Source organism: Plectropomus leopardus, chromosome 22, assembly GCF_008729295.1.
Source record: "Plectropomus leopardus isolate mb chromosome 22, YSFRI_Pleo_2.0, whole genome shotgun sequence".
Classification (NCBI taxonomy): domain Eukaryota; kingdom Metazoa; phylum Chordata; class Actinopteri; order Perciformes; family Serranidae; genus Plectropomus; species Plectropomus leopardus.
In genome coordinates this window covers 14,867,286-14,894,508 of record NC_056484.1, presented here as the reverse complement: position 1 = coordinate 14,894,508, position 27,223 = coordinate 14,867,286, and the positions used below count along the sequence as shown (strand labels likewise).

At 39.8% G+C, this 27,223-nt stretch overlaps 1 protein-coding gene across 1 annotated transcript in view; it reads right to left on the bottom strand.

The window, feature by feature from the left end:
* LOC121961500 (proton myo-inositol cotransporter-like) overlaps positions 1-27,223 on the bottom strand; it is a 71,805-nt gene that overhangs the window by 3,694 nt on the left and 40,888 nt on the right. The window contains exons 4-8 of the mRNA XM_042511507.1: positions 22,926-23,034; positions 4,999-5,162; positions 4,796-4,916; positions 606-731; positions 330-448 (exon numbers count right to left, since the gene is read on the bottom strand). Of these exons, the coding sequence (XP_042367441.1) occupies positions 330-448; positions 606-731; positions 4,796-4,916; positions 4,999-5,162; positions 22,926-23,034 (639 nt within the window). The remainder of the gene's footprint in view (positions 1-329; positions 449-605; positions 732-4,795; positions 4,917-4,998; positions 5,163-22,925; positions 23,035-27,223) is intronic.

The window sequence follows — 27,223 nt, the reverse complement described above, 5'->3', positions numbered from 1 at the left end:
AAGCAAGAGAGGCCACATGGCAAGGCTTTTTGGTCAACTGTCCTCAATTTCATCGTTGTTGACCAGTGGAGAGAGCACGTTTGCATGTCGCGCAACACATTTATGTACTTCAACTGTAGATATCTTCTGAATGTCGTCTACAGCTCCTTTAAACTAATTACACTAACATCACACCATTGTTTAGAGTAAATTTAACATAGCAATGCGGAGCAAATCTAAAGGATACAAATGATACTTCAATGACAATTCCTACTGCAAACAAATCCAAAACTTAAATCCAATACATTACAGTGAAGGTCAGACAGAAAAACACAGGCTTAATCTCTTACCTGGTGCAAAGGCAGCCAGGTAAGATACCAGTCCCAGTAAAACCACCCAGGAGTAGGAGGTGGGACAGTAGTTGTAGGCCCAGTAGGTCTGATCTCTCATCAGGCTGGAGTTGGAGCATCTGGAAGAAGGAGGCACATTCATTGGCTTTTGTTTATCACTCCAATTTGAGGTGAAATGTGTCACTAATCAAAACGCTAAATATTTATTCTAATCCTTTGTTATATATAAAAAAAATGCCCCCTGTACACATACGCATGCGGCATCCTGTGACTCACCTGCCCCATGCTGCTCGCTCGGTGGAGGCCCTATTGACCGGTACACAGGAGGAGGTGAGGAGCACTGAGCCGTTCTCACGGTAACAGAAACCACATCCGGGGTCCAGCATGCACGGCTCACACAGCCTGAGAGACAAACAGCACACACATTAGCTATAATTTCCCCAAGCAAAATCAACTGTACTGTACAGTCGTTCCTGAAGTCACATTTAAAACACATTTTAATCGTACTGAGTTGCACTCTAATTAATAATCTGCCTAATTTTACTTTACAAGATGGAACTATAACAGAAAACAGCTCCCTCAAACTGAGACTCTAATTGAGATCTCCCTCATTACCCAAATGAAATTAATGTATGGATTTTTTTCCCACATGCAGGAAGTGATAAATTAAGAGCAAAATACAAATGGAGTGGAATTTACAATCATTATGTCTTTATTTTGTCTTAGTCCTCTGTTAGGTCTTTGTCTTGTGCCATAGTCAGTAATGTGAAAGGCAGTCAACATGCAAGAGGCAAACACATTTTTCGCAAGGCCGCACTATGTTCCCCATGCAGTTCCATCAGGTTTGTTGTCGTTGTGATCTTGATGGTAGTGTGTGAAATGTGAGTGTTTTGTTTCAGAGGTCTATTTTTGCCGGCTGCTGCCTCGCTGTGCGCAGGACACCTTGCTCTAATTTCACACTGAGGTCAACTACACGAAAATAAATCCAGGTACTCGTACTGGCAGGAAGTAAATACTGAGGGAAGGTGAGACATGCAACTGCTTAGATTCAGCTGAGTGCAGTTTGAAAATGTAAATACTGGTCTTTCAATAAAATATCATAATTGATGTATCAGCAAAGCCATGCATTTTCTCCTTGATCGTGGCTTCATGAGTGAACAAAGGAATGGATTAAACAGTGTCTTTATCTGCATTAATGTTAGCTGCACCAAGTCATCTTCATGTTTCCAGGATTATACTGATCTTGATATAAACTAACATTATAAGAGATTGGTGAGGGCCAGCTTTTCTGTTCAAATTTCAGAAAAACAAAAGGATAGGAATGTCTCAAAAGCAGTTTGAATGTTAAAAATCTATTCAGCCACTGCAGAGATATCAGTGCTAGTTAAGAAAACTATCTTGTTGCAAATTGTTGCAACGTTGCATGGCATGGGTTTCAATGAGTACATCAGTAGACTATAAGCTGTAGGTGGTTGATTTCACTATATTAACTCAGAGAAACATCACTGAACATATGATCAAGGAAAAATCATGGCTGAGAACACAAAACCCTGGAACGGTCTCCTCATATAAAGAGGTTTTGAGTTGGGGAATACAGGACCCTGGGAACATTCCCAGGTGCACTGTGTCCTAGATGTTACTGTTTATTTTTTATAAATAAATATAACAATGTTTAGGGGAAAATTAACAGCTTTGTCCTGCTGTTTATTAGATTTTGGGCAGCTTACACCCTGTAATATGTACAACAATTGAAGCAAATGGTGACCCTAATTCAAACATTAAAAAAATACATAATAAAATGACAACGTGTCTCCATATTGGTCGTCCAAAGTAATCCAAGTCTCCTGAAGCCCCGACATGCCAAGTTGTTTTGAAAAACGTCACTGGTGTCTTCTGCTAACAATCACTGTGAACTGCATGAACAGAAATTATACTGACAAGCAGGTACTAAGGCGGTTTAGAGAATAAAGGTGATATATCCAAGAGATTACATCATTTTTTCAGAGGGGTAACCTAAAGTCAAACCCCCACAGGACACGCCTTAAGAATACATCCTTCAATGAGACGTCCCAGCCACATACTGAGTGTGAGAGCTGTGTGGTGGCTCTGGTGTTCCTACGATGCCGCCGTGGTCGGCGAGGGGATGTGTGGGCTCATATGGAGTAAAGTGAACTCAATGAAGGCACTACAGTGTGGTAAAAGCACTCATGTCTTCAAATCACGCCTGTGTCTGTATGTGTTTCAGTGTGTGGGTGCTGGGCAGCGAGTCCATTAGACGTTGTTTGTTGTTGTGATGAAAGACTGTCGTTGCACACGAGGTTTCATCTTCATCTTTGTAAGTGAGAGTAAATTGAGACATTGAGGCTTCTGATCTCTGGCTTACATGAAAACCCTCTCAGCCTGTGTGTGTGTGTTTGCTACAAATGGTGACAATGAAGTGAATTGTAGCTGATTTCGTCCAAAGGTTTGGCAGATAATAAAATCATATAGACATGAACAAAATTTACTGAGCATCTTTACAGGACTGCAGTGACAACCTATTGTTATCTCCACCAGGTGTGAGCTAGGACCATGTCTTTGGCTAAGTGTGTGTGTGTGTGTCGACCAAAGCAAATTTCTTTCCATGGCTGCCTTTTTTTTAAATGCTTTGCAACGGGAGCATGGTATATTTATGCTGCCCTACAAACAGCAGCAGCAGCTGAAACGAGGCGCTGAGCGCTTATTCTTCCTCGACTTTGGGTAAAACGCTGCACTTGTCATGTCACTTCAGCTCTTAAATCACAGTGGAGGATCAGCACATACTGCAAAGACAAACCGTCACACTGAACAAAAACAAGTACTAAACAACAATGGAGTGGAAATCTGTTAATATACTGTAGATGTATTAGTAATTTTTATTCTTTCGTGAACCACACAGACCAGTGGGTCCATCCTCTCCCCATCCCTGCTTCAGCCCTTTCAGTAAGCAAGTACTTGTACCCTGTGGTGAAATGTTTTTTGTGCAGATATTTCCGAACCATAGCAAACAGACACTGAAAAAACATGGTGCATCCAAAGCACTCTCAAACACTCCCAGCTCAGCATTTCCTAAGGGGCGCCTCGTGTTTTAAGCTTTAAACAAAAAGCGTTGGTGTACAGGGGTCCTAATTCCATAACTGATACGTTGTGATTCACTGAAGTTAGGTGCCATGTCCTGGGTGCAGTGGCTGAAACTGGTTTTATTATTAGCTTCTGTTGTGCTTCTGAATTGTGCTGCAGCGTGTCTGCTGGAATTACAAGAATTGTCGAGAGAGGCCATGGTTTTCCCAGGTGGCTGCTTGCTCTCTCCTGAGCGCAATTTTCTAGTTTTATCCTGTTATTACTAAATCAGAGTAAACACAGAATAAATGTTGTGTCTTGAACAATATGACTAAGTCCTTTTCTAATATACAGGCTCTGAGTTCTAGACTGATCATCCTGGTGGGTAGAGTGCACAACTCTGACCTTCAGCCCTGACTTTGCATATATATCTTAGGCTGAAACAAATTTTTATGTGGAGATCTGTATTAATGTAACTGTGAAAACCTTCAATATCTTCCCCACAGATATTCTTTTAGAAGGGTTTTATCCTGTGAAGCTCTCCAACACTGAGTGTGCTCTGCTGCACTCGGGATTGATATTCTGACGCTGTAAAGTATTGAGTGCTTTTACAAAGAGCCCAAGTGCTCGAAGGTGAATAGCAGTCTTGCCATAGCTCTCTGTTTTCACCTGCACCTGTGCATAATGTGACAGCAGGTGCATAATGACGCTAAATATCAACCCTGGTGAAGAGCTAGTAGAGAGGGGAACAAAACAGTAATCTTTAAATCACAGCCACACACCCACATCTACAGCTAGTTTTTGCGAATGGTTTGCAATAAAGGGAGACGATAAGAGTTCATTGTTTCATAGCAGAGGAGCCAGCAGCAGTGGGTCCATTGTGGATTAAACCTGGAGCGACATCAATTTTCTTGTGCTGCTTTCAGACGCCTTTCAAAAGTATTTAATCCTTTGAACACTGAGCAAATTAATTTGATTTCTCTCCAAAAAATATGGGGAGCAATTTGGTAAGAAATGCCCACGATATTGCAAGAAATAAAAAGATCTTTAGGGAAAATGTTTAGGGAAAAGTAAAAAACTATGTTTATAATGATCATAATTCCATATTAAAATGATGTTACAGAATTGTACATTTTTAAGCATTTTTGTCAGTGTCAATTCCATGTTTTTTTTATAACTTTCTTTTTCTTTTTTAAAATGTTTTAATTATTATTATTATTATTACCAATTTTAAGGTACATTTCTTATACTTCTAACTAATTTCTTACAAATTTTTGGGTCATTTCTTCTGTCATTGCCTTCTTTCCATTTTTTTTAAAGAAGTCAGGCCAATTTGCTTTGGTCTCAAAGGGTTAAAGGAGCTTACAACCAAACTAGTATGTACTCACTGGTATTTGGAGCAGGTGGAGTTGGCCATAGCTGGGTCTAATGGGTGGAAGGTGACAGGAGGAGTGTGCTGGGCTGACAGCAGGAAACCAATGGCCAGCAGAGTCAAACTCAAACATGTACCTGTCCGAAAAATGACACACATAACATGCAAGAATGATTGTTTAGACACTGTTACCTGATGTGGGTGTTTTGAGTGACTTACCTATGATGCTGCCCAAAGTGAGCTTCCTGCGCCCCACTCTCTCCACCAGCCATACTCCCAGCAGGGTAAACAGGAAGTTGGTGAGGGTGGTGAGACTAGCCAGCCAGATGGCCAATCTGTCATCTCGCACTCCTGACATCTGCAGGATGGTGGCGCTGTAGTACCTGTTAGTCACAAAGTCCAAAAAAAAAAGAATGAGAAGAGCTGTTTTCCAACCGCTGTGCGCTCGCCGCCTGCAATTATTTCAATCAGGGGGAGAGCAGACAAGAAGCAGTTCTAATCCCAGAGGCTGGGGTATGAAGTGGTTGGTGCCTACGCGAATGCGCAAAGATTTTGCTCTGCCACTAAGCAGTAACCTTGAAACTAAAAAAGGAAGGAAGTATCAAAAAAGGGGAAAAATTCCCCAAAACTATATTTTTAATTATAATAATTTTGTATTTAAAATCATGTTACAGAAAATATAATGACATATATAAAATACTTTTTGGTTTTTTAGCACATTTTAGAGCATTTTTGTGTTGTTTTATTTTTTACTGTTCTTTTTTGTGGTCATTTTCAGATGATTATCTTGTAACAAAAATGATCCTTACAACTTAAATACAATTTGCAGTAATGATATAATACAAGTATAATATATGACATCATTATTCAAGATAAGTCAACAAACCAACCACAACCTCTCTTCTTGAGAGCCAAACACTCATCCACCAATCACAGCCTCTCTACTTGAGCAGCAGCCTCTCATCTGCAGACAGTTAGCGATCTGCTATAAATAGTCTCTTGCCAGTCACTTTCAATGGCTTTTCCTCTCCTACTCTCTGCCTGTTCTCATGCAGTCTAATTATACTCGCAACTCTGGCACCGTGTTGCTCCACGTAGGCAAATTACCTCCAATCATCATCAACAAAACTCTAAACAGGCTGCGGTCAACAACACAGACACCTGCATGGGGTCCATTTCCCACTTCAATTATGATATTGTGTAACTACAATAGAGGCACAAAAACAGGGTGGCCGCACAAACACCTGCAAGGACTCTATCCGTGATGCCATTATGGATATCATGAGTTTGATTCTTATCCACAGAGGTATGCAAAAATGCTGTATATAAACAGAGTAAACCCATAGAGAATGCAACTCAAGAACAAAGAGGATAAAACTTGTTAAAGAAAAATAAAATAAATAAAATTTTAAAAAGGTCTCCCGCATTGTCTGCCTCTACGCGTCTCGACGGGCAACTCAGAATTAGCATTCTGCTTTTCATCTCTTCAAAAGGAATTGTTCTCTCTCTCTTGCTCTTCTCTCCAAAGCAAAGACATTCAATTGAGGGATTTGCATAATAACTCTTTACTTTTCTGTCATGGTATCCACTCAGACAGGACAAGAACGGAAAAGAGATGAATTGGCGTGAAATTCTGGTTTTAAAAGCTTGACCTAGACAAGCGCAGGTTTTGGCAGGTGATAAAAGTTACTGAGTGACACACACACACACACACACATTGAGCAAAAACATAAATGCAGCACTTCTGTTTCTGCTGACATTTTTCACAGGTTTTAGGTGAAATATCTAAGACCTTTTTCATGCTTTAATAGACATATTTCTCTCAGTTTTTGGTTGCAAATTTGTTCAAATCCATCCATCCACCTGACAGGTGTGGCATATGATTGATGATGATGATGATGATGATTAAACAACATCATTGCTAAACAGTAACAATAAAAGGACACTCTAAATTATGCAATTCCATCACACAACACAATGCCACAGGTGTCCTAAATTTTGAGGGAGTGTGTCGCTGACGTGCTGACTGCAGGAATGTCAACCAATGCTGTTCCCTGTGAACTGAGTGCTCATTTAACGACCATAAGCTGTCTTTAATGTCATTTTCAATAAATGGCATGACATCCAACCAGCCTCACAACCACACAAATCAGTTACGATGAGAAACTCCTGTCAGATCAAGAACCTGGTGAGGACGATGAGCATGCAGATGAGCTTCTGTGATGCAGTTTGTTCAGAAATTCTTCCACTTGTTGCATCAGCTGTTCAGGTAGCTCGCCTAACACGGAGATGCCTGATGTGAAGGTCCTGAGCTGGTTGTGGCTACATGTGCTTTGCAGTTTTGAGGTCGGTTTGATGTACTGCCAAATTCACAGAAACAGTGCCAAAAGGAGAACTTACAAGAAATCTTGCATGCAGTATACTTTTCAAACAAGGCAAGGCAACACACCCCATTACATTCCCCACTTTCTGCTTTACCTTCCCCTTGTCTTCTTTCTTATTTTGAATTTAGTTTTTCTCTTTTTTCTTTTCCTTATTCAGTGTCCCCTGTTTATCTGCCAACTACTTGTGTTTTGTTCATTTGCAACATCCCTACATCTATTGTTGTTTTTTTTGTATTTGTCAGTATGTCCATATTGGCAACATGTGTATGCACTAATTGGTGAATAAAGGGATCAAAACATTTTTTTTTGCTGGAACAGTGTTGAAGAAAGCTAATGGTAGTGAAAAATTCATGGACAACAGCTCTGGTGGACATTCCTGGAGTCAGCATGTCAACGGGATGCCTCCTCAAAACTTAGTGCATCTGTTGCATTGTGTTATGTGATCAAACTGCACATTGAAAAGTGGCCTTTTATTGTGACCATCCCAAGGCACAGCTGTGTAGTAATGATGCTGTTAATCAGCACCTTGATAGGCCACACCTGTCAGGTGGATGGATTAGCTTTCTCAATCTGCATTTGCATTTTACTTGTGTTTTCGTGGATGAAAAGAGCTGTTGCAATTCAAAGTCCGCATCTACACCAGTTAAGTCCAAATGCCCGGATGTGGTAATGAGAAAGGCCTGCGAACTGCTCAGTAACGGATTTGAACAAACTTGCGACCAAAATTTGAGAGAAATGTATCTGTTGAGTGCTTTAAAATAGTCAGAGATCTTTCACTTGCACCTGTGAAAAATGGGAGCAAACAAAAGTGTTTAAATTTATGTTAAGTATATATACAGATCAGCAAATGCACGAGCTGAATGGATGCACACACACACACACAAACACACATGCATGTGAAGACACTCAAAAGTACACAGAAGAAATGAGTTGATTTCGGAGCAGCGACGGGAGTAAAAACAATTTCTGTTCTCAGCAGTGCAGCCTGCTGTGTTACATCTCCAGCCCTGCATCTCTCTCGCACACACACACACACACACACACACACACACACACACACACACACACACACACACACACACACACACCTCTGACTTGAACTACTGTGAACAGCCTGCAGAAACAAAGTGATGATTTTTCTGACCAGTGTGCCAAAAGCATTTCAGAAACTGCCTCCTGGACTTGAAACAGGCACTCAACCTCAGCCTCTCTAATACCTGATAACTGTAATTATCCATCCTCTACAGTCTTGTATACTTTGTGTCCTCCTGTGAAGTTGTTATTCTAGTAACAGGAGACTGCAGGACAAGAGACGGTCTTGAATAAAATGCATGCAGTATCATTTGTGCTCATTGTGTCTCCTCACAGATCCGCAGAGAGCATCAGGTTTGAGCATGCTTTTTGTTTTGCTCATCATCTCAGTGTTGAGGGAAAAACAGTTGGAGACAAACTGAAATTTTAGTACTGGAGATCACTGCATGAAGAAGTGCCGCTGCTCAGTCGGCTCATGGAGATTTTCCCGAGAATGCATCATTATAATGGGTACACACACAACACTGTGGCACAGAGTGCTCACTGTTTATTTTGGCATGTTGTTAAAACTCTTCAAAATGGCACATTGCTAATTTCTGGCAGTCTGTTTTGTTTTTATTTTCCTGCTAAAAATATGCACTCTTGAATCATACTGACAATGTTTTAGGTTGGAAATGCATTTAAATTGAGGTGACGTAAACAAGTCAAACTTTTCGTGTCATTTGGGGTTTTTTTGTGTGTATTTTTTTTTCATAAAATTGACTGAGATAATGATGACTAAGTTTTGTTTGCAGTGCTGGAAGCCTGAACAGGACAGGTTTAAGCTGTCACCCTTGATAGAAAGTGACACCTCTCAGTCTGAAACCCTCACTACTTGTCAACTATTAACACAAAGTGCAAAGTGACGAGTAACACTCGGAGGCAGACACGCAGAACCTGAAAGAAACAAACCTCTGGGGTAGTTCCAGATGTCTGATATAATTCTCAAAAACTATATTTCTGCAATCTCTGACGCAGAGCAGTCTTTGACGATATGGCCCTATGGGCCAAGACACAACAAACCAACAACAAAGAACTAGTGGCGACGAAGGCCAACTGTTGCTGTACCTCATGTCACCTGTGTCTCGGCCAAAAAGTTGCCAAACACACCTGAAAGACTAAAACCTACAGACAACTAGCACAAACGTTCTGCGCCTGGGTGAGAGGATATACTCCTCAAACCGGCAAGTGGCAGTCGTGTGTATTAGTTTTTTTGTGATCAGATGTTTTTATTTTCAATGTGCATACAATTATATGAGAGTGCCATTTTAACAAAAAATAAAAGGATTAACCGAAAGGTTGTTGGTACTGAACTCAAGTGGTTCTCAACTACATCAGTTGAGATCCAAGTTGTTTTCATTTTGCAATGATCTCACCGACTAGTTTCTTGAGGTTTCAAGCATGTTAATAGTGTTAGCGAGTTCAGTTGTGTTTGTTTGTTTTGATGAAAGTCAACAGAATCAATTTTATACAGTCTATGACTCTAACACACATGCACGGCCGGACCGTTGACCGCAACAAAGAACAGAGAAGTTGGATTTGTACTCACACAGAGGTAGTGTGACATTATCTTCTCAGATTACTCCGCTGTATCTTTACTTGGCAAATAGTTGTTTGCTGCTAAATCACTGTTCTGAATATAATTAAGAGCTCCTGTAACAGTTTGCCTGCCAGCCACTGACTTGCCCTACGAGTAGTTACCAGCCCCACCAATTTCACATTAATGAGCAAATGTCGCTCTGTGTTGTGACCCTGCATGAAACATACATCTCTTCAATTGCATATTGGTTATTAATCTTTCACATTTTATATTTTGTATGTGAAATAACCCTCAATAAGAACACCTATTATCAAGAACCATTTACAGTGCGGAAAATAAGCTTGCAATTCTATCCAGTAATAACATATTCAGTGGTCAGAATCACACTGCCTCTGTAATAATCCATGATTATCACACTGAATTGAAGTAATTTCACTTTGATTAGACCTCCGCACAGTAATCGTCTTCCCCTGTGTGGTTAAAAAGCGTACATCAGTGAGGTTGAGGGGAGTTTCACACTCCATTTCTCACACATACACACACATTGAGCAACAGAGATGTCATCTTTCTCTGTCCTACAAACACACAGACACACCCACATGCACAAACAACACCCACCGGCTTTTACATAAGAGACCCTGTGGAACACGAGAAGGTGTGATCTGGCCCTGACCGCGGTCTGAAAATGGAAACGTGGATCCACACTCCTGTCACGCTCCTGTTCCAAATCTCTCATTCAGCGCATTAAAGGAGAGTGACAACACAGATGTCAGAGAGACAGATGCAGCTGGAAGGAGAGAAAAGAGACGGACAGGTGGAGGGATGAGGACGGAGATAGCGGTAGCTGTCGGGAGCAAAAGGGTTGAGAGAGTGAAAAGAAAATACACATTTCACCGGAACGTTTAGGTGTTTAGTTCTCATAGCACAACTTGTCAGGTAGTCATTTACACCTGACACCAGCTCAAAGTGGAATAAATAAAATCCCTGAAACCAGTCTCCAGCCAAATATTGTCATGTTTAAGATGGTTGGCAAGTCTGTCAGTTTCTTTCTACATTACATTTGGAAACTGAAATGCTGTGATTTGCACTGCAGATACAGCAACGAGTAAAGCACTTATAAACTGAACACAGGCCCGATTGCTGTTTCTCATTTAGGCAATTTAAACAGATAATAGACATGTTTTTTTCACTCGACTCCATCTCCCTCTTGCATTCGATTGCTCCCCGCTGTTCTCAGCCCATTTCACATGGCTGCAGACGCCGCTGACTCATGGCTGACATTTACTGACACATTACTGGATTGTCTTAGAGGCTGCTGACTCTTGGGAGTACACAACGTGTGGTCTTAAAGGACCACACTGTGGATTTGCATCTTTTTTTAGCTACAAATCAGCAATAAGCGGCAAACAAGAGTTTCAGAGTTGTTTTACTTCCTTTCAGATTGTTTTCAGTTCACTGCACGGGGACCAACTCCTGACATTATTGTAAGTTATGTTATAATTGTGTGTCCATGTAAAGATGAAGTAAATTTGAGGATTGGCACATTTAATACATGCAGGTTTTGTTGGCTACCATTCCTTAAGTTTCCTTCATGACAAACGGGAACAAAGAAAAATCTCTACTACGGTTACTTCTCATTAGTGGTTGTCCGATGTATCAGTTTGGCAGATTTTGTGGCTTGGGAAGTTTTATAAACTATCTCCGATAGTGGCTGATGGTTGTAAAGCCTTGGCCAGTCACACCTTGAAGTAGGAAGTGAGACAGGAGTCCTTAGGATGTAGAAAACCCCTTTAATGCCTAATTAAATTATGTTTCTGACAAAATCTGGGACACATATCTAAAGGGTCAACATTTTCACATAAAGTATATTTTGAAACAAAGGTGATATAACTACTTTTTTACACCAATGTTGTCAGTACATACTGTTTTGATGGCTTTCAACACATCTTTTGTAATTCTGAATATGTGAGACAAGGTTTTCTGGCACAAAGCAAGTTTTTATGTTAAAAAAATAAACCACATCAAAAGATTTTATGAGTTATATTTATTTCATATAAATACCCCCAAAATGGAATTTGTCCCAATCAGATAATAGATAAAGACGGACAATATGACAGCTCCCCAAAAGTGAAGCCCAAACATCTTGATCAACCTGGTGGCTGGCTGCAGGACAGGTCATAAACCCCGCCCCCCGGTTGATGATGTATCATAAAGTCGCTGTGTCTTGTATTAAAATGGTACACTTCATTATTTGTAATTCATTTGCTAAAACATCTAAAATCACTGGTATGGTACTTTAGTTTCTACCAAAAAAAGAAAAAAGGTCATGCTGCTGCTGGAAGACTTAATAGTGAGTGATGACAAACCTGGATGTGTGAGAGTGTGAAGGAACTAACGCAAAGGTTTTCCTCGTCTCTCAAACAAAGCGCTCTAAGAGAGACAGAGTGCTACTTATTGACGGCACGCTGATCTCATTATGTAACTTAATAGTATGGATTTAGAGGGAAGGACGCACTGTAAGGCAACAATAGAAGAGAGCAAATGAGTGTAAGTGTGTGTGTGTGAGTGGGCCAATAGTGAGTGAGTGGGTCCAAATGAACGAGCTTGTGTGTGTGAGCGAATGACCGACTCACTAAGAAAGAGACTAAGTGACGAGGTGTGAGAGCGGAGAAACGGAAGGAGGCAGGGAGAGAGAGAGCAGGAAGAAAGTGAGAAAAGGATGGAAAGGCGAGAGGTAGAATGAATGTTGGAGAAAATAAAGAAGGAGGGATGTGGGTGTGAAAACAAGAACAAATGGACAGACAGGAATATGTGTGGCTGGAGAGACAGAAAGAGAGAGAAAGAGACACACACACACACACACACACACACACACACACACGCACACACACACACACACACAGAGATAGAGACTCTCATGGGAACTGGCCTATTTTTCAAATGAATGCATACGAACACAGAGCTGCGTCACATTTATGCTCTGGAACAAAAACGCTAGCCCAAATAGGTACAACACAGATTGGAGGCTGTGATTCAGAACCACACACACACACACACACACACACACACACACACACACACACACACACACACACACACACACCACAAAATGTAGTGTCTACAGATGTCTATCATCATCACCACAGAATGAAAACACACTTTGCTCTACCTGGCTGAACCCCAGAAAGTGGTAAAACAAATACATGTATATCACCAGCAAACACAAGGAAACTTTATGTAGCAGGAACAACAAACTGTATAAGCACTGCTGTCAGTGTCCTAACCAAACTCGACCTGCTAAATCACTTTTGGGTTAACTTGGTTTCAGGTGTTTTCATTTAACTTTTTAGGACTGTGTGGGATTGTACAGCCTATTTATCGACATCTTCAACTCGAAGCAAATGATATTTTTTTTTGCGTAAAATTAAACCTTAGTGAACTTTGGTGAACTTATTCCATTACACTTTCATGAAATATGGCTTTTTTCGAATTGCCTGAAATACATTAATTTCTTGTAGATCTTTGACTTGTGCTTGTCTACAGTATTTAAATGGACCTTGCACATGTACACAGCTGTTTTCAGTATCCTCACTGATTGCACCTCTGCACAGGCTGAAGTGAGGAGGAGAAATGCTGGTAATGGACCTTTTTTCACAACAGACATTTCGACTTGCCACAGTTGGAAAAGCACAGGTGTTACTGATAACACTAACAACTACTTATTCAAGCCAGAGAGACAGTGAGCCAGCAGGCAGGGTACCAGCACATTTGACGTCTCTGTCCACCCAGGTAACATGACAGTTTTCAAACAGGTAGAAACTGGAGCAGCTATGGTAACTAAAAAAAAAAAACTAGAAGTGGCAATATTCTGTTTTAAAAATAGATATACAAAAATGGTTTGAAACCAAGGACATTATGTCCCTCCATCTAAATCACATGGCCTCTCTACAGATATGCCCTAATGCCGGCGCTGGGTACCAGGACCATGAAATTAAAGCAGCTATATGGAATTCAGCCATGAATTTCATTATGTTTTTACTCTAACGAGTCAAAATGTCGCCCATGAAAAAAGGTTTATGATGTGAGGATACTGATACTATGTGTTTATACAAATGGTAAAGGTGTGAGTTGCCCTGCCTTCAGAGGTGCAAACAAAATAATGAGATTGAGAAAGATGTGAACCATGCACAGAATCAGTAAGTAAAAATGTGTGCTGGTTAATATTAAATAACTTTAAATATGCATCAGCCTCATCATTTCCCTCTCTGTTATACATGGCTTTTTGGATTGAGACTTTGTATCTGCTTAACTGTCTGTTTCACACACACTGTAAAAACCACTCCATCCGAAGAATAAGCAAGCTTCACAAATAACATCTTGCTGTTAAGCAAATGAGATGTTTGTGCTGAAGTGAGGGGTAATGTGTTTCCATATGCATTTGATTAAAGGGAAAATTAGAATATTTCTCATTAAAGAGGATCTGACTGCGACTCCACTGGATACAGTGGAGGAGGTTGGTGTGATTAAGCTGCTTATGAACGCTTGAAAACACAAACACACACAAGAAAAAAAAAAAAAAAAACTGTAGATTTTGGCATTTCTGTCAACATGCGTACAAACAAACACGCACACACAACAGCGTGGACTTTGCCAGCTACTTGCGGGCTTGCCAGCAGAGTAACCATGTAAAAACTGGCGGTTTGTGACATTTCCAACATGACATTTGTCTGTGGGACCATCTGTGAGGGCCAACTGGCCTGTGTCAATGACAAAACACCTAACTGCCCACTGACAACAACACACACTCATCATATCCTGTCTGTATGATATATTGTGGTTTCCCTGTTAATTATGCACTGATTTTAAATGTGTTATTGTTGACCTTCAAGGCTTCAAATAGCCTATATATACGATCTACTACCTCCTTATGAGCCTGTGCGCCCTCTTAGATCGGCTCATAGTACCCCCTGGTCCTTCCCAGTCAGACTGCTCTCATGCTCTGTACATATACCTAATAGTATTGCAGCACAATTCATATCTAAGAAGTAATCGTGAACCAGTAATTTGTGTGTATCCCAGGGATTGGGAAGGCTGCAATCACGTGACCAATGTGCTGCTGACTGTAAAGACAGAAGTAGTATAAAGACCAAAAGATGGCTTAAAGATGCAGGCTGGGGAGGGGGATGAGTCAAACAACACAGGACTTTCCCCCAGGAGGCAGGTGTGCTCTTTAGGTTATTACAAGCTTTATTGTCACTAGGATTATTTTCTGAAACTTAACCTATGTAACCTCACTTTCCTCAAACTATCCTACCAAACTTTACTTGCCTAAACCGAAAAACCCCACACGTGTCTTTTCCTTACCCGTTCAGGACCCAATTATGTTAAGAACACACACACACACACACAAATGTAATGATTAATTTCTACTCTAAATGCACTCAAAAACATTAGCAAAATATTTCTTCTGATTGGGATGCCTTATTATGTGCTTTTTTTCTGTCCATTCTAATGGACTGAATGAATCTTAATGCAGAAATCGCCTAATAGAAAAAATGACAATAAATGGTCTTAATAGACCTTTTTCCAACAAAAAACGTGATATTTCTTTCAATTTTTCATGAATAATTAATTCATATCAATAATTAAAGTGATGCTTAAAATAAAGCTTTCATTCAATCATTCAATGTCCATTGGAATGGACAGGGATAATCCTAAACTATGTGACTTTACTTGCCTAAATCTAACTTTCAGAACTTTACTTGTCTAAGCCTAACCTTAGTAACTTAGTTATTAGTTGTGTGTTAATTCTACAGATATTATACGAGCCGTTGTACGATCATTTTGGTATGTATGTTTTAGTCATAATGGACAGTGCTCTGTTTTTTCCAGCATTGTTTCTCATCCTGTGTGCTTCTTTGCCAGCCTGTTTACCACCTGCCTTTTTGTTCCCGTGTGAAGCTGCCAGGCTAGCCCTATTAGCCGGTGAGATATAAAGGAGGTCTGGGGAGCCAGTAAATCAGCCGGGCTTAGAGACAAGCTTCGCTCTTTCCCTGTCCCCAGCTGCTTTTCCTGATTAAACCACCAGGCTGGCTCAGAGAAAGAAGGAAAAGGGCAGAGAGTGTAAGCTGGCAGACTGGCAAAAAAAAAAAAATTGCAAACTAAACTAGACAGCACATATTGTCTGCCACTCTGCTGTAACAGTCTATTCTCTCAAGTTGGGAACTTGACAGGAGTGAATTGATGGAGTTCACAGATTTTTATTTTCTCCAAGTCAAATATGCTCACACAATAGGGTACATTTGAGCTTATATTAACACATTGTTCCAACTGAAGCCTTCCCTTCAGTGGAGTACAAAACAAAATATTTTGTGCTTGTAATCGTATTCCACGATCTGTTTTGTACAACGATATTCAATCAAAACAGCAGTTAAATCAGACACAGGGTGCCTCACTGTACTGACCCACGAATATATTGTGAAACCTGGAAATGGTGATGCCTCGTGTGTTCTAACGTTATATGACACTTCCAAATTCCCATTTCAATATATGGCATAGATAGTGTCATGGTCAAAGCTGTTAAACTCAGAAGTTGTAAGTTTTATATTCAGGTACAAATACTATTATATTATTATTTTAGCATAGTGTTAAATGTAATAATATCATAGCCTAATTGAGTAAAGATGTAGTTTTCATCCACAAATCACTAAAATAATTTGGTCAAAAGTTCAGTACTTTTGTCATGCTTGTTCTGTGCTCATAGTTCACATGTTTTAAATTGGATGGCTCAGGTACGCAGAAAGAGAGGGGTGACAGAGAGGCTGGCGGACTGTCAGAGAGGAAATTGTGGCAGATAGGCTGTATGTAGAGCAGAGTTGCAATGAACCAGGCCACTGTCATGGGAGTGGTGTGACTCCTATGATTGCTCATCACAGTGTCTCTACTGAGATCCTTTCCTTCTTTCCTTCACTTATACTCAACATGATATGTCATATAGCTCATAAACATTTAATCATCTAAGTTTATCAAGTTACTCTTTCCCAACATAATTAACAGCAACCTCACTCAGAGATGTCGGTCGGATGATCAGTGTTTGTTCAGCTGCACACTTGTTTGCAAATTACACTTGGTGCAGGTCCACATCACAAACTTGCATGCAAATGAGCTTCTCAGTGGTGGCAGTGTGCTGTCTAATCACATGCATTTATGCAGATAAGTTCAGATGAACTTCATCCAAACTCTCAGTTCAGCAATGATATTCCAGTAAACATGCAAGCACTGAATCCAATTACAAACAATTAGCAGACATGTAGGTAAATTGACTGGTTTTATGAGTTACATATGTCATTGGAACAGTGTAATATCTGGAGAACTCAGAGCATGAACCCACTTAATAAACACATACAAAACCAAAACTTGTATAAACAAGATTTTGAAAAAATTAGGAAAATACTTGCTGCTCACAGTACACTAAGTGTCAGGATCTAACAGTTTCCCCCCATTCTCACTGCCGATCCCTAACTTCTGTATCCACTTTTGTCCTCTTATTAGCTCAGTTTTTCAGTTCGGCAGCTGATAAAAACTCAGTTCTGGGTTCTTTACATTGTTTGTGGTGCATTCAATCACACAAAAGCTTTTAGATATTTTGTTGTTTGCTAGCAGACATAAATGACCAGGAGGCACATTTATGCAATACAAAGTCAATGAAGAACGACAGATTGTTTTTTCTCTCTGGAGGGATTTAAAATGCTCTGTCTCTATTGGACAAATAAAAATCTTGACTTGATCTTGGCTCTAGAAGAAAAGTTAAGGCATCGTGAAAGTTATGACAATTCATCCAGAGGAGGAGACGAATATGTAAACTAAATTTTGTGGCAATCCAGCCATTAATTCCCATAGAAATCTACAGAGCCATGCATGGCTAGGTAGCTAGCTAACCTCTTACCTAGTGTATGGCCAATTTTTGCTTTATATTTTTGTTGTGTACAGCACATAAAATGATATTCTTTACCATACACATGATCAGAACTGAACACTGCAGAATATAACACTTTTTTTGTCACAGCAGTTTGATTTGAACTCATATGTCAGGCACACTCTCTGTCTACTCTCTGCTTGTTATATGAATAACCTCCCTGTCCTCACGACCGCACGCACATGCTACCCCATAAAGTCACACACACTTTGGTCAGCGAAGCCTGTGTGATGAGAGATGTATTTGTCAATAATACATCTCTCAGGAACCAAAGAAGTGTCAGGTGCTGTGTCTGGTCTGCTTGTCTTTCTGCTCGCATGAGTTGGTGTCCCTGAATGCCTCGCTGCCTGACTGCCTGCCAACAAATAAAGGGATGGATGGGTATATAGATTACATACATAGATAGAAAAAAGATGGATGCACTCTGTGTGGAGACTTCCTTTTTTTATTTAACTCTTTCTCCTCCTCTTTATATGCCTTTCCCTCTTTATTCATCCATAAACGCAGAGAAATGTGGTATAGCAGTAAGTCACATTAGACAGTACCCCTCCCCATTAGCCAGTTTTGATTGAATTAGTCACATAATCTAGCATGCAAAGGTCACCATGGGCTGGTGGGGACTGCTGCGTGTTTGGATCCTGTCAGGGTGGGTCAGCAGACTGTGCTGACAAAGTGGCGGGGGTAAAGAGAGGAGAGAGGATGGAGAGAGATGAATTGAGCAGGAAGGGAAGGAAAAAGACAGATAGGACAGGACACAGGAAAGAAGAAGAGGGCGGAGGGAGAGATGACACTGATGGTGATGAGGTGGAGGAAGGTGTAGAGGAGCATCAGATGGAGGACAGGCAGAAGGAGGGTGAGATAGATTTATAAGGGAGCACAGAAAAAGGGACAAGAAATATTGAGTACAGAAGGAGAGCCCTATGTTCTTTCATTTGTTTGTTTTTGCTGTTCCTTTGGTGCTGAAACAAGCAGTTTGAAAAGGTTTGTGCATGTATACACTGATACAGACACCATATGTATATATTATGCAAACAGGATATTTTGAGACACGTATTCCTGTTGCATAAGAGTAATAAAATATAAGGCTTTTCATTAGCTTCAGACAACTTTTTTTTTATTTTTTTTTTACTTTTTTGTACTTCTGAGATGAGGCATTGATCAGAAAATAACCCAAAGCAGGATAGTACACAAGATATTTTGTTGACAGAAAAAAAGACATAATGAAAAAAGAATAAAAAGAATGACACAAATTTGTTCTCAGCTGATTAAAATCTGTACTTAATGTAAAGTTACGTAGGTTTAGCAAAAGAATCAAATCTCCTCAAAGTGCCACACATAGAAAAAGTGCTTGTATTTAGTATGTGGTGTAAATCCTCTGTCCTGCACACCTGTGGGTCATCTCCTCATAAGCTGTGACCAGCTGCCTGCCTCCACAGCTGCACCTTGTTGTCAATTAGTGTCCTGGATCAACTGTCAAAGTGTCCGAGTTGTCACAGTGGTTTTGCTTGGTTTGCTTTGTTTTCGAGCACTTCTGTATCATATTCCTAAATATCTGAGCTTTCAGAAAAATCCAGAAGTTGATGTGAAAGCTTTTTAAAAGTCAGAAAAATGACTTTGATATGACAGAAATGCAGCATCAGCAGTGTGTGTGCACACGTTAAGACTGTGCTTGTTTGACATTTTCTTCGCTTTCCTGTTAATTGTGTTGCACATGTGAAGGTATGACACCTCTGGAAATGTAACATTGTTTTTACCAGTATTTGTTATTTTATACTTATATGCTAGATGGATGTTGAGCTCATGTAATCGCCAGCAAATCTCTGCTCACCTTTAAACTGGCTGATTTAATTAGCCGAAATAACTGTAAACACCTGTGTGGGTGATAAACAATAAACTGTCATTCTGATATATTTCTGGCACCGTTGAGATAAAACAAGTAAATTGTGCAAAGCAAACAACTCAAACTGAGACATTATTGTCAAAAATCAATTGTCAGCAGGATGAATCTTTAATGTCAATTTTGAAGGATGTAATTATCACCTGAGGAAGCCACAGTGGGGTTTCTTTGCGAATGAAAGGGCAGGCAGATTTTAATGCCAGGTGTAAAAACCACAATCTAGAGTCCATCTCGATCAAAGATGTAATAATGCTCGGTGTAAATGGGTCACTGTTGACACAGATAAACCAGCAGGCAGACCTTTTCAGAAAGACTAGCAGACACACAAGTAGAGAGTGAAAGGCGGATAAGGACGGAGCTGTGACAGATTTAGTTTGTCCCCTCTGCTGTTCACACTAGTGGCAACAGCACATGAAGATGAATATACAGTAAGAGTGGCAGGCATCCAGTGAGTGAGACACTATTTAAAGAGATCTGTGACAGATCCAGTGTGTCACCTCTGCTAACCACAGCTGAATTTCACATCTCAACTCGTATGCAAGTGCCCATACCATCACTCACACACCACAAACGTGGTCCACACTCCACACATACAAATCACACAGGTGCACATGTGCAGACCCCAAAGTCCATAGTGTCACATTTCGTGCATTAAATTGCACACGTGCGTGCAGACTTACACATCCGTGCAAGCGCACAATTATCCTATCGCTTTCACCTCCGACGGTTGCTAGGCAACAGCACATATCCACAGATTGTTTACAGAGCCTGTAATATAGTTCATCTCAAAGGGGAGGTGAGACAGAGACAGATGACACAATCTCCTCAGATGGAAAAGATAAAAAGAATAAAAGAGGAAAGGTGGTCCGTGCCAGCGCAGACAAGTGGGCACTGATGCAATGAGGCTACTGGTCCCCGGTGTATTGTGTGTTATGAAAGATGAAAGAAATGTTTTATGATTTAATATTGTGCCACTAAACCAAATACATCTGTCTAGATCTCTCTTGTGTTGAAAGGGACGGCTGGTGACACACACATTCAGTGTCATGTATCATCCTTTGTTTTGGTTAACCCTGAGGGCCAGAAAGATAAAAACACACTTGAACTTTCCTTTTCAATGGCGATATGATCCAGTAACAAGACAGACTCTATGATAAAGGTAACAGAGCCTCAAGTGGCACACGTACATTTTTTGTGATGGTAATGCGTACGTGCAAAGGGCTACGTCATTGCTTCAAGTTACATGTGAAACAGATGAAATACAATCCAAGAAGGTGGATTTGAGCAACAGATCTATGAGTTTCAAGACGTATCAGATGCTAAAGCCGCATAGCAGTTTATAATAAAACAAGGTTCTATGACTATGAAAAGTTATCTTTGCAACAATCATTTAATCCATCAATAATGGGTAGAAAAATAGATTATGTTGTCTTGCTGGCAAAAGTTGAGCTACATTTTTTGTTGGTCATTAAAAAGGAATAATAGGGCTGCATTTTTACAGTTAGTGTTATTGTCTGTCTTAACATGACAGGCCCTTACGGTCACTGTTTTTTCTTGAATTATAGTAGAAAAACAAATCTGTTTCATTTAGCCAGTTGCTTCAGTGTTTATGAGATAATTCCAGGGTGTCAGGCAATATAGCTTTGAGAAAAAGACATCGAGCACTACAGAATGTTATAGAAAGATATATTCAAGATGTCAACTTTTAAGGCAAAACGACACAAATTAAGGACTCTGGTCTCAGCCAAAAGGGGACAAGTAGAAACAGAGGAAGACAAAACTATTAGTCAACATTATCCTACACTGCCAGATATACTGTATGTGTGCTCTTTTCCCCTTCTGGGTTCAGTAAATTCGTCTTCATGTTTATTATTGACTACACACTAGCGTTTTCAAAAATACTGATTCACAGATACATATCAATTGTGAATATCTAAAACTGTTTTGATATTAATTTTCGGCACTATCAATATACCTTACTTGCTGAGCCTTTTCACTCCTTCTTATTTAGTAATTCTGCAGTTCTCTGCTGTTAACCAAGAAAATAAGTCATCATGTTATAGTCTTGTTTATCTTTTAATCTAATTTTGCCCCAAATTTCACATTTTTCCCTGTGAACAAAAATGGTACTGAATATCAACATATAGCACGGTTTTGTATCGAAGTTATAAATTCTAGTATTGTGACAACATGGTGCTGATCTGATGTTGGTCTCTCTTTACTGCAGAAAGTAATATTGGTTACTTTGAGGTGACACGTAGCATATACTATATATTATGTATAGATAATACAATATAAACACAGTAATGTTAGCCTCGATATTTTCTGGCAAATTATTAAATTAACCTCATCTTAAAATATATCAACCGCTAACCTACCTGTCATTTTCCAAATATATTTAACATTACCACAGAAATAAGGAGGAAACAAATCTAACTGACCTTGGCTAACATTAGCCAACACAAGGTGTGACTATAAACAATATAATGTGTCCTTGAAGACTGTGGCAGTCCTCCAGCAACATCTTTTAACCGTTAACATTTTTAGCTGCCTGGGTTCACAGTTGCTCAACTGTTGCTGGACCACAGAGCGAAAAGGGGTGGGACTTGGGAAGGGCTACTTCCCATTCTCAAGCTTTCTAAAATCAGACTAAATGACAAAGTATAATCTTCAGAACAGACTGTCAAGTACATCCTCTGTTTACCTGCATGTGCAAACAGGTACACAATCCGATAGAGAATCTGGTGTAGTCCTACTTCAGTCTCCTGTTACCCATAACACCTTGTACTCTTCAGTGTTTTAACATCATTGGTCCAGTCAAATTGTTACTGCTGAACATTTTCAGTTGGACTTGGTGTGGTGCAGTCCAGAGTTTGATTTTTTACCCTCACATAGCAAAAATAAACTAAAACATTACGATACGAGACTTCTTCAGATATGCTTGTTGTGAATGTGACTTCAGTCAATAACTCTCTCTCGACTGCTTTGGCTCTGATCGTTTATCTGTTGAGGTGCATAAAACAGTTAAATGGTCAACATGCATAGCACCTAAGCAGTAATTCAGTTGGTCTGACATAAAGGCAGGACTTCAAAACCTTTACTTCATGACACATCTATGGCAAAAAGGTGGGCATAAATGCAGCTAGGGATACTAAGATGAGCATGGTTTAGAAGTGATGGGCAGACTCTGTATAGTTTTGAATAGTCTGTCCTCATGGCCCAATCAGGAGGATAATTCTGGACGACTGATGTAAAATTAGGGCGATTGCTTTCACTCACATGACCGTGTTGATTCCCGAAAGCTGCTGGAACATCTGAAGACCACAGCCCACCAGGAGGGCCCGCCGAGTCGGGGGGTAGGTCAGCATCCGCCAGATCACAGGGCCATCTGGAGACACAAGCAAAGGCACAGCAGAAATTAATTTCAAACTCAGCATGACTTGACTGCAAAAATTACAGAGGCATTAATCGAGTTTCATTCCAAAATCAGCCACCCACCAAGAAGAACAAAACCCCTGATAATAACAAGGGTTGGTATTGCAACAACTTTTTCATACCATGTTTCTGATTACCGAGTCTGAAAATGTTCTAAATATCTTTATAGTACTTACAGGCCAAGTTGCCATGTATGACTTTGAAACACCTTCATGATTTAATCAGATTTGCGTGTGTGACTTTGCGTCTCTTAAATGTGCTTCAGTCATGGTTCAGTTACACATTTTATTGACATTTATATCAAGGTCATTGGGTGCAAGCCAACATAAAACACAACATAAAATGTGAGAAAGAACAAGACAACCATAAAATGTAGGAGACACTTCCTTGCCGAGAGATATGAAAAAGATCAATTCTACTCTCATGTCTATATTTTTAATATGATGTAAAGGTGATACTCCAGACACATAACTGCCAATAAAACCACAGCTTGTTGTTTTCACACTTCGGTTTTTGCACAGATTAAACAAATACGATATGATGTGTTAAATAGTGATCTGCAGATTTATTTTGGAATCCATCTTTAAATCTGGGTTATAAAGCAAATAAGCATATTTCACAAAATGTTTAACATTTTTTTAATGCAATAAAAAACCCCACATTCACTTAAATGGGATTAAACTCCAAATATATTTATATTTCCAAAGTACACATGGAGAAATTTTCCATTTTGTCACCTCTGTAAGCTGATAAATTCCCATGTTCATATATTCATAGCATATTTATGATATGGGAGGCTGACATGAGTCATACTGTCCTCAAATTGGAAGACCGAGGTTCAAACTTCTGTGACAAAAACCATCTGCCCTGCTGACATTTCTTGACACAAGTCACTGAAATTTTGTTAGCTCGAGGGATGCCGCTGTGTTACTTGGACTTCTGACCTCCCTGTGGTGGTGCTGCTGCAAAGTGTAAAAAGAAATGTCTCTCTTGAGGATCAGCATTGCACAGTAGCTGCCTTTTTATTTATTTTTCAGATGGTGAAAATCTCAGTTTGGGATGAAACAAATATTTGACACCAGGCTTTAGCCTCGCAGAGTCCCACTTGGCTTAGCAACAGAGCCCAGACTGTGATCTCCAAAACACACACACACACACACACACACACACACACACACACACACACACAAGCGGCTCCTTTGGGAGGAGAAGTCTTAATAGGATGAGAGTGTTGCTGGACAGGCATGGAGCTGTCGGATAAAGAGGGAGATGCATACGTTGCCAAAAGATCAGACAAACAAGTCTGAACACACACAGGAAGGACACACAGGTACAACTGTGTGCCAGGATACACAAGTGACTGTGCAAATACGAGCGCATATAAACATATCATAAACATGGATGCATGAGCCTGCACATATGAAATGACACATGCAGGCTGATTATTTGGGAGCAGCTGTGTGTGGGAGGACTCTGGACCAGTGAACATCTCCTTTAGCAGTTTGACAAGCCGACCAGACTCTGTAAAAGGAGGCTCCTGCTGACACACAAAACACACTTGAGTCTTCCTTTTCTGTGGCCGACTTCTTGGGGGGACATTATCGTCTTTGATTCCTTTCAGTTCCAAAGCACTGAAATAGGCTTTTTAACTTTCACCAATTCATTTTCACCGCAGAAGCTGCTTCTCGCCCTCTTTAAAGAGACGACGGGCAATTTTCAAAACACACTCTGAAGCAGTCAAATACATAATTAAGTTCAAATTTAACATCTTTTCTTGATATAAATGTGTCCCACATAAACAGGCTTTTTCTATTTCCTTTAGGTAAATGTTATTCAGCTAGAAAGATGGAAATGCATCACTCACAAAAAGACCCATCAAGTTTTGTGTAACACAACTTTAGCCGTATGACCTCAGCTTCATCTCTATATACTCACACAGTACTGCACTTGTATTACTAACTAGGGTTGGGTCTGTGTAAACATTTTCAAACTAGTTTAATATTAAGCCAAGGATCAGGGGACCAGTGTACTGAATTTTAATGCCAGATGTTGCACTTGAGATTCCCAAGTGGAACATAATGTGACTATCAAGTTGCATCACATAACATCAGAGCTCTCTGGTATTTCTCCTTGGTATCAAATAGATCGAAGTTCTCATTTGCCTTCATAAATCAGCCCTCCTCTTCCGTTGTGGCACTTTCAAAGCGAGCGACAGGAATAAATACAAACTGCGTCCGACAGTTCAGCTTAAAACACAAGATTTCAGTTTAAAATACTAATAAATCCCTCACACAGCCTAAATGTCATCATATCTGTGCAATTTTCGTTGTTTTGAGAAACTTACTCTGCCATATCTCACCCACCTCGACTGAAATTTGATCTCTTTCATGTTGCCGTGCTAGGCTTATAGCCAGTCTGACACTAGTAGCTCCATTAGTCTGTTTATAAACATAATATTATGTTAATCATGTTATCATATTGCTTATTTGCACTGCTATACAAGTTGGATTTACCATCATGACGCCATTGGCAAAGGTTGCTAATGTAGGCTACTTTCTCAGTTGGCCAGAAGGGGTCATAATGACACCTGCCGGTTCAGCTGGTTTACATAAAATCAAACCAATTGTACACCAGATCTGATTGGCCAAACAGGAAATCTACCTAACTGTATTACTTATCATGACTAACATAAACTTTAAACTGAGACTCCTACATTACTAATAGTGACATAATGTAATACACATTCTATGCAAGTATATCATCTGTTCCACGAGACAGAGTTTGTTACTCTCAAACCACTCAGAGAGGTGTCTCAAAATTTGCATGAATTCAAAAACAGGGAACTAGAAAACAAAATGCCATTCAAGCAATATGGCCTTATTATATAATTCAGTGTCACTATGAGAGGTAAACATAAATTCATACCAAATGTTTGGATCCTATCACAGGTTACACTTAAATTATGCAGTACTTGCAACCTGGGACATGCTTATTTTCTGCAACTATAATGTAATTAGTGCTGTGTCACAAAGTGATTAATATAAATTCCAGAGCTCTCAAATGGCAGCCCAGATGTTGGTAAAGCCTATATGATAATATAGTAATTAACAACCTCCACCTACCATATGTTACTATCCACCCACTCGACACAGTTGTGCAGAAAAGAAAAAAAATGGCTCTAGTTTGAGGGTGTTTACGTAAAAACTATACAGCCATATACAGTAATGTAGACAGACTTGACCGTTTTTTGTAAAAAAAAAAAAAAAAAAAAAAAAAAAAAAGAAAATTTTTCCATTGTGCACTGATAATGGGTTTAAATGTGTCCCTTTGCCTGCATGGCTTACAAATATCTTGGGAAGATATTGTTAACAAATACAGTTTTATAAAAGCTTGTTTTTGAAAATGATCAGCCCAATTGAGCATAGTACATTTAAGAAAACAACAGAAATGTTAAATTTGTATTTTTCATCGGTATTATTGTATATCTAAAGTGGTGTAGTAGCCTATATCAGTTTGTGTTTTCACTGGCTATTTAGCTATCAATCTTGAGTGTTTTATGGCAACACTTTACAGCGTTTCCGCCATGAAATACGGTTGAGACCACAAAAGTGGTTGCTTTATTACCAAGAGACTGCTGCATTTCCCAAAAAAACTAGTGTTTTAAACTAAAACATGATCTTTTACTGACCATAACGATGTGGCTTTTGTGCCTAAACCCAATCATACATTAACCACAGTGTTGTTAAAATGTAAAATTTCAATGTATCTTCTATGTAATAATTTACAATTGTAACTAATCAGTGATTGGAATGACTTGCTTTCTTGTCAATAAGCTACTGTATGTTTCAGTTCCAGCTGCCAAAGTCAAGGTTTAATGTGAAGGAGTGCTCTAACAGTAGACAGTGAAGAGGAAGTGATGTGTTTATGTGCTGAGCCATTTCCATGGTGCTAACTTGGTGGACTGCGATTGGTCGATCCCTCGAGACCAGAGCAGAGGACTGTTATCAGATTACCTGACAGGGAAATCAGGATTCATGGGGCCGAAGTCAACTATCAGGAGAGTGTAGAGCTGACGGCCGTCTGAAGAACAGCTAAATTTACTCAACCAAACACACATAAACGCATTCAGATACAATCAGTCA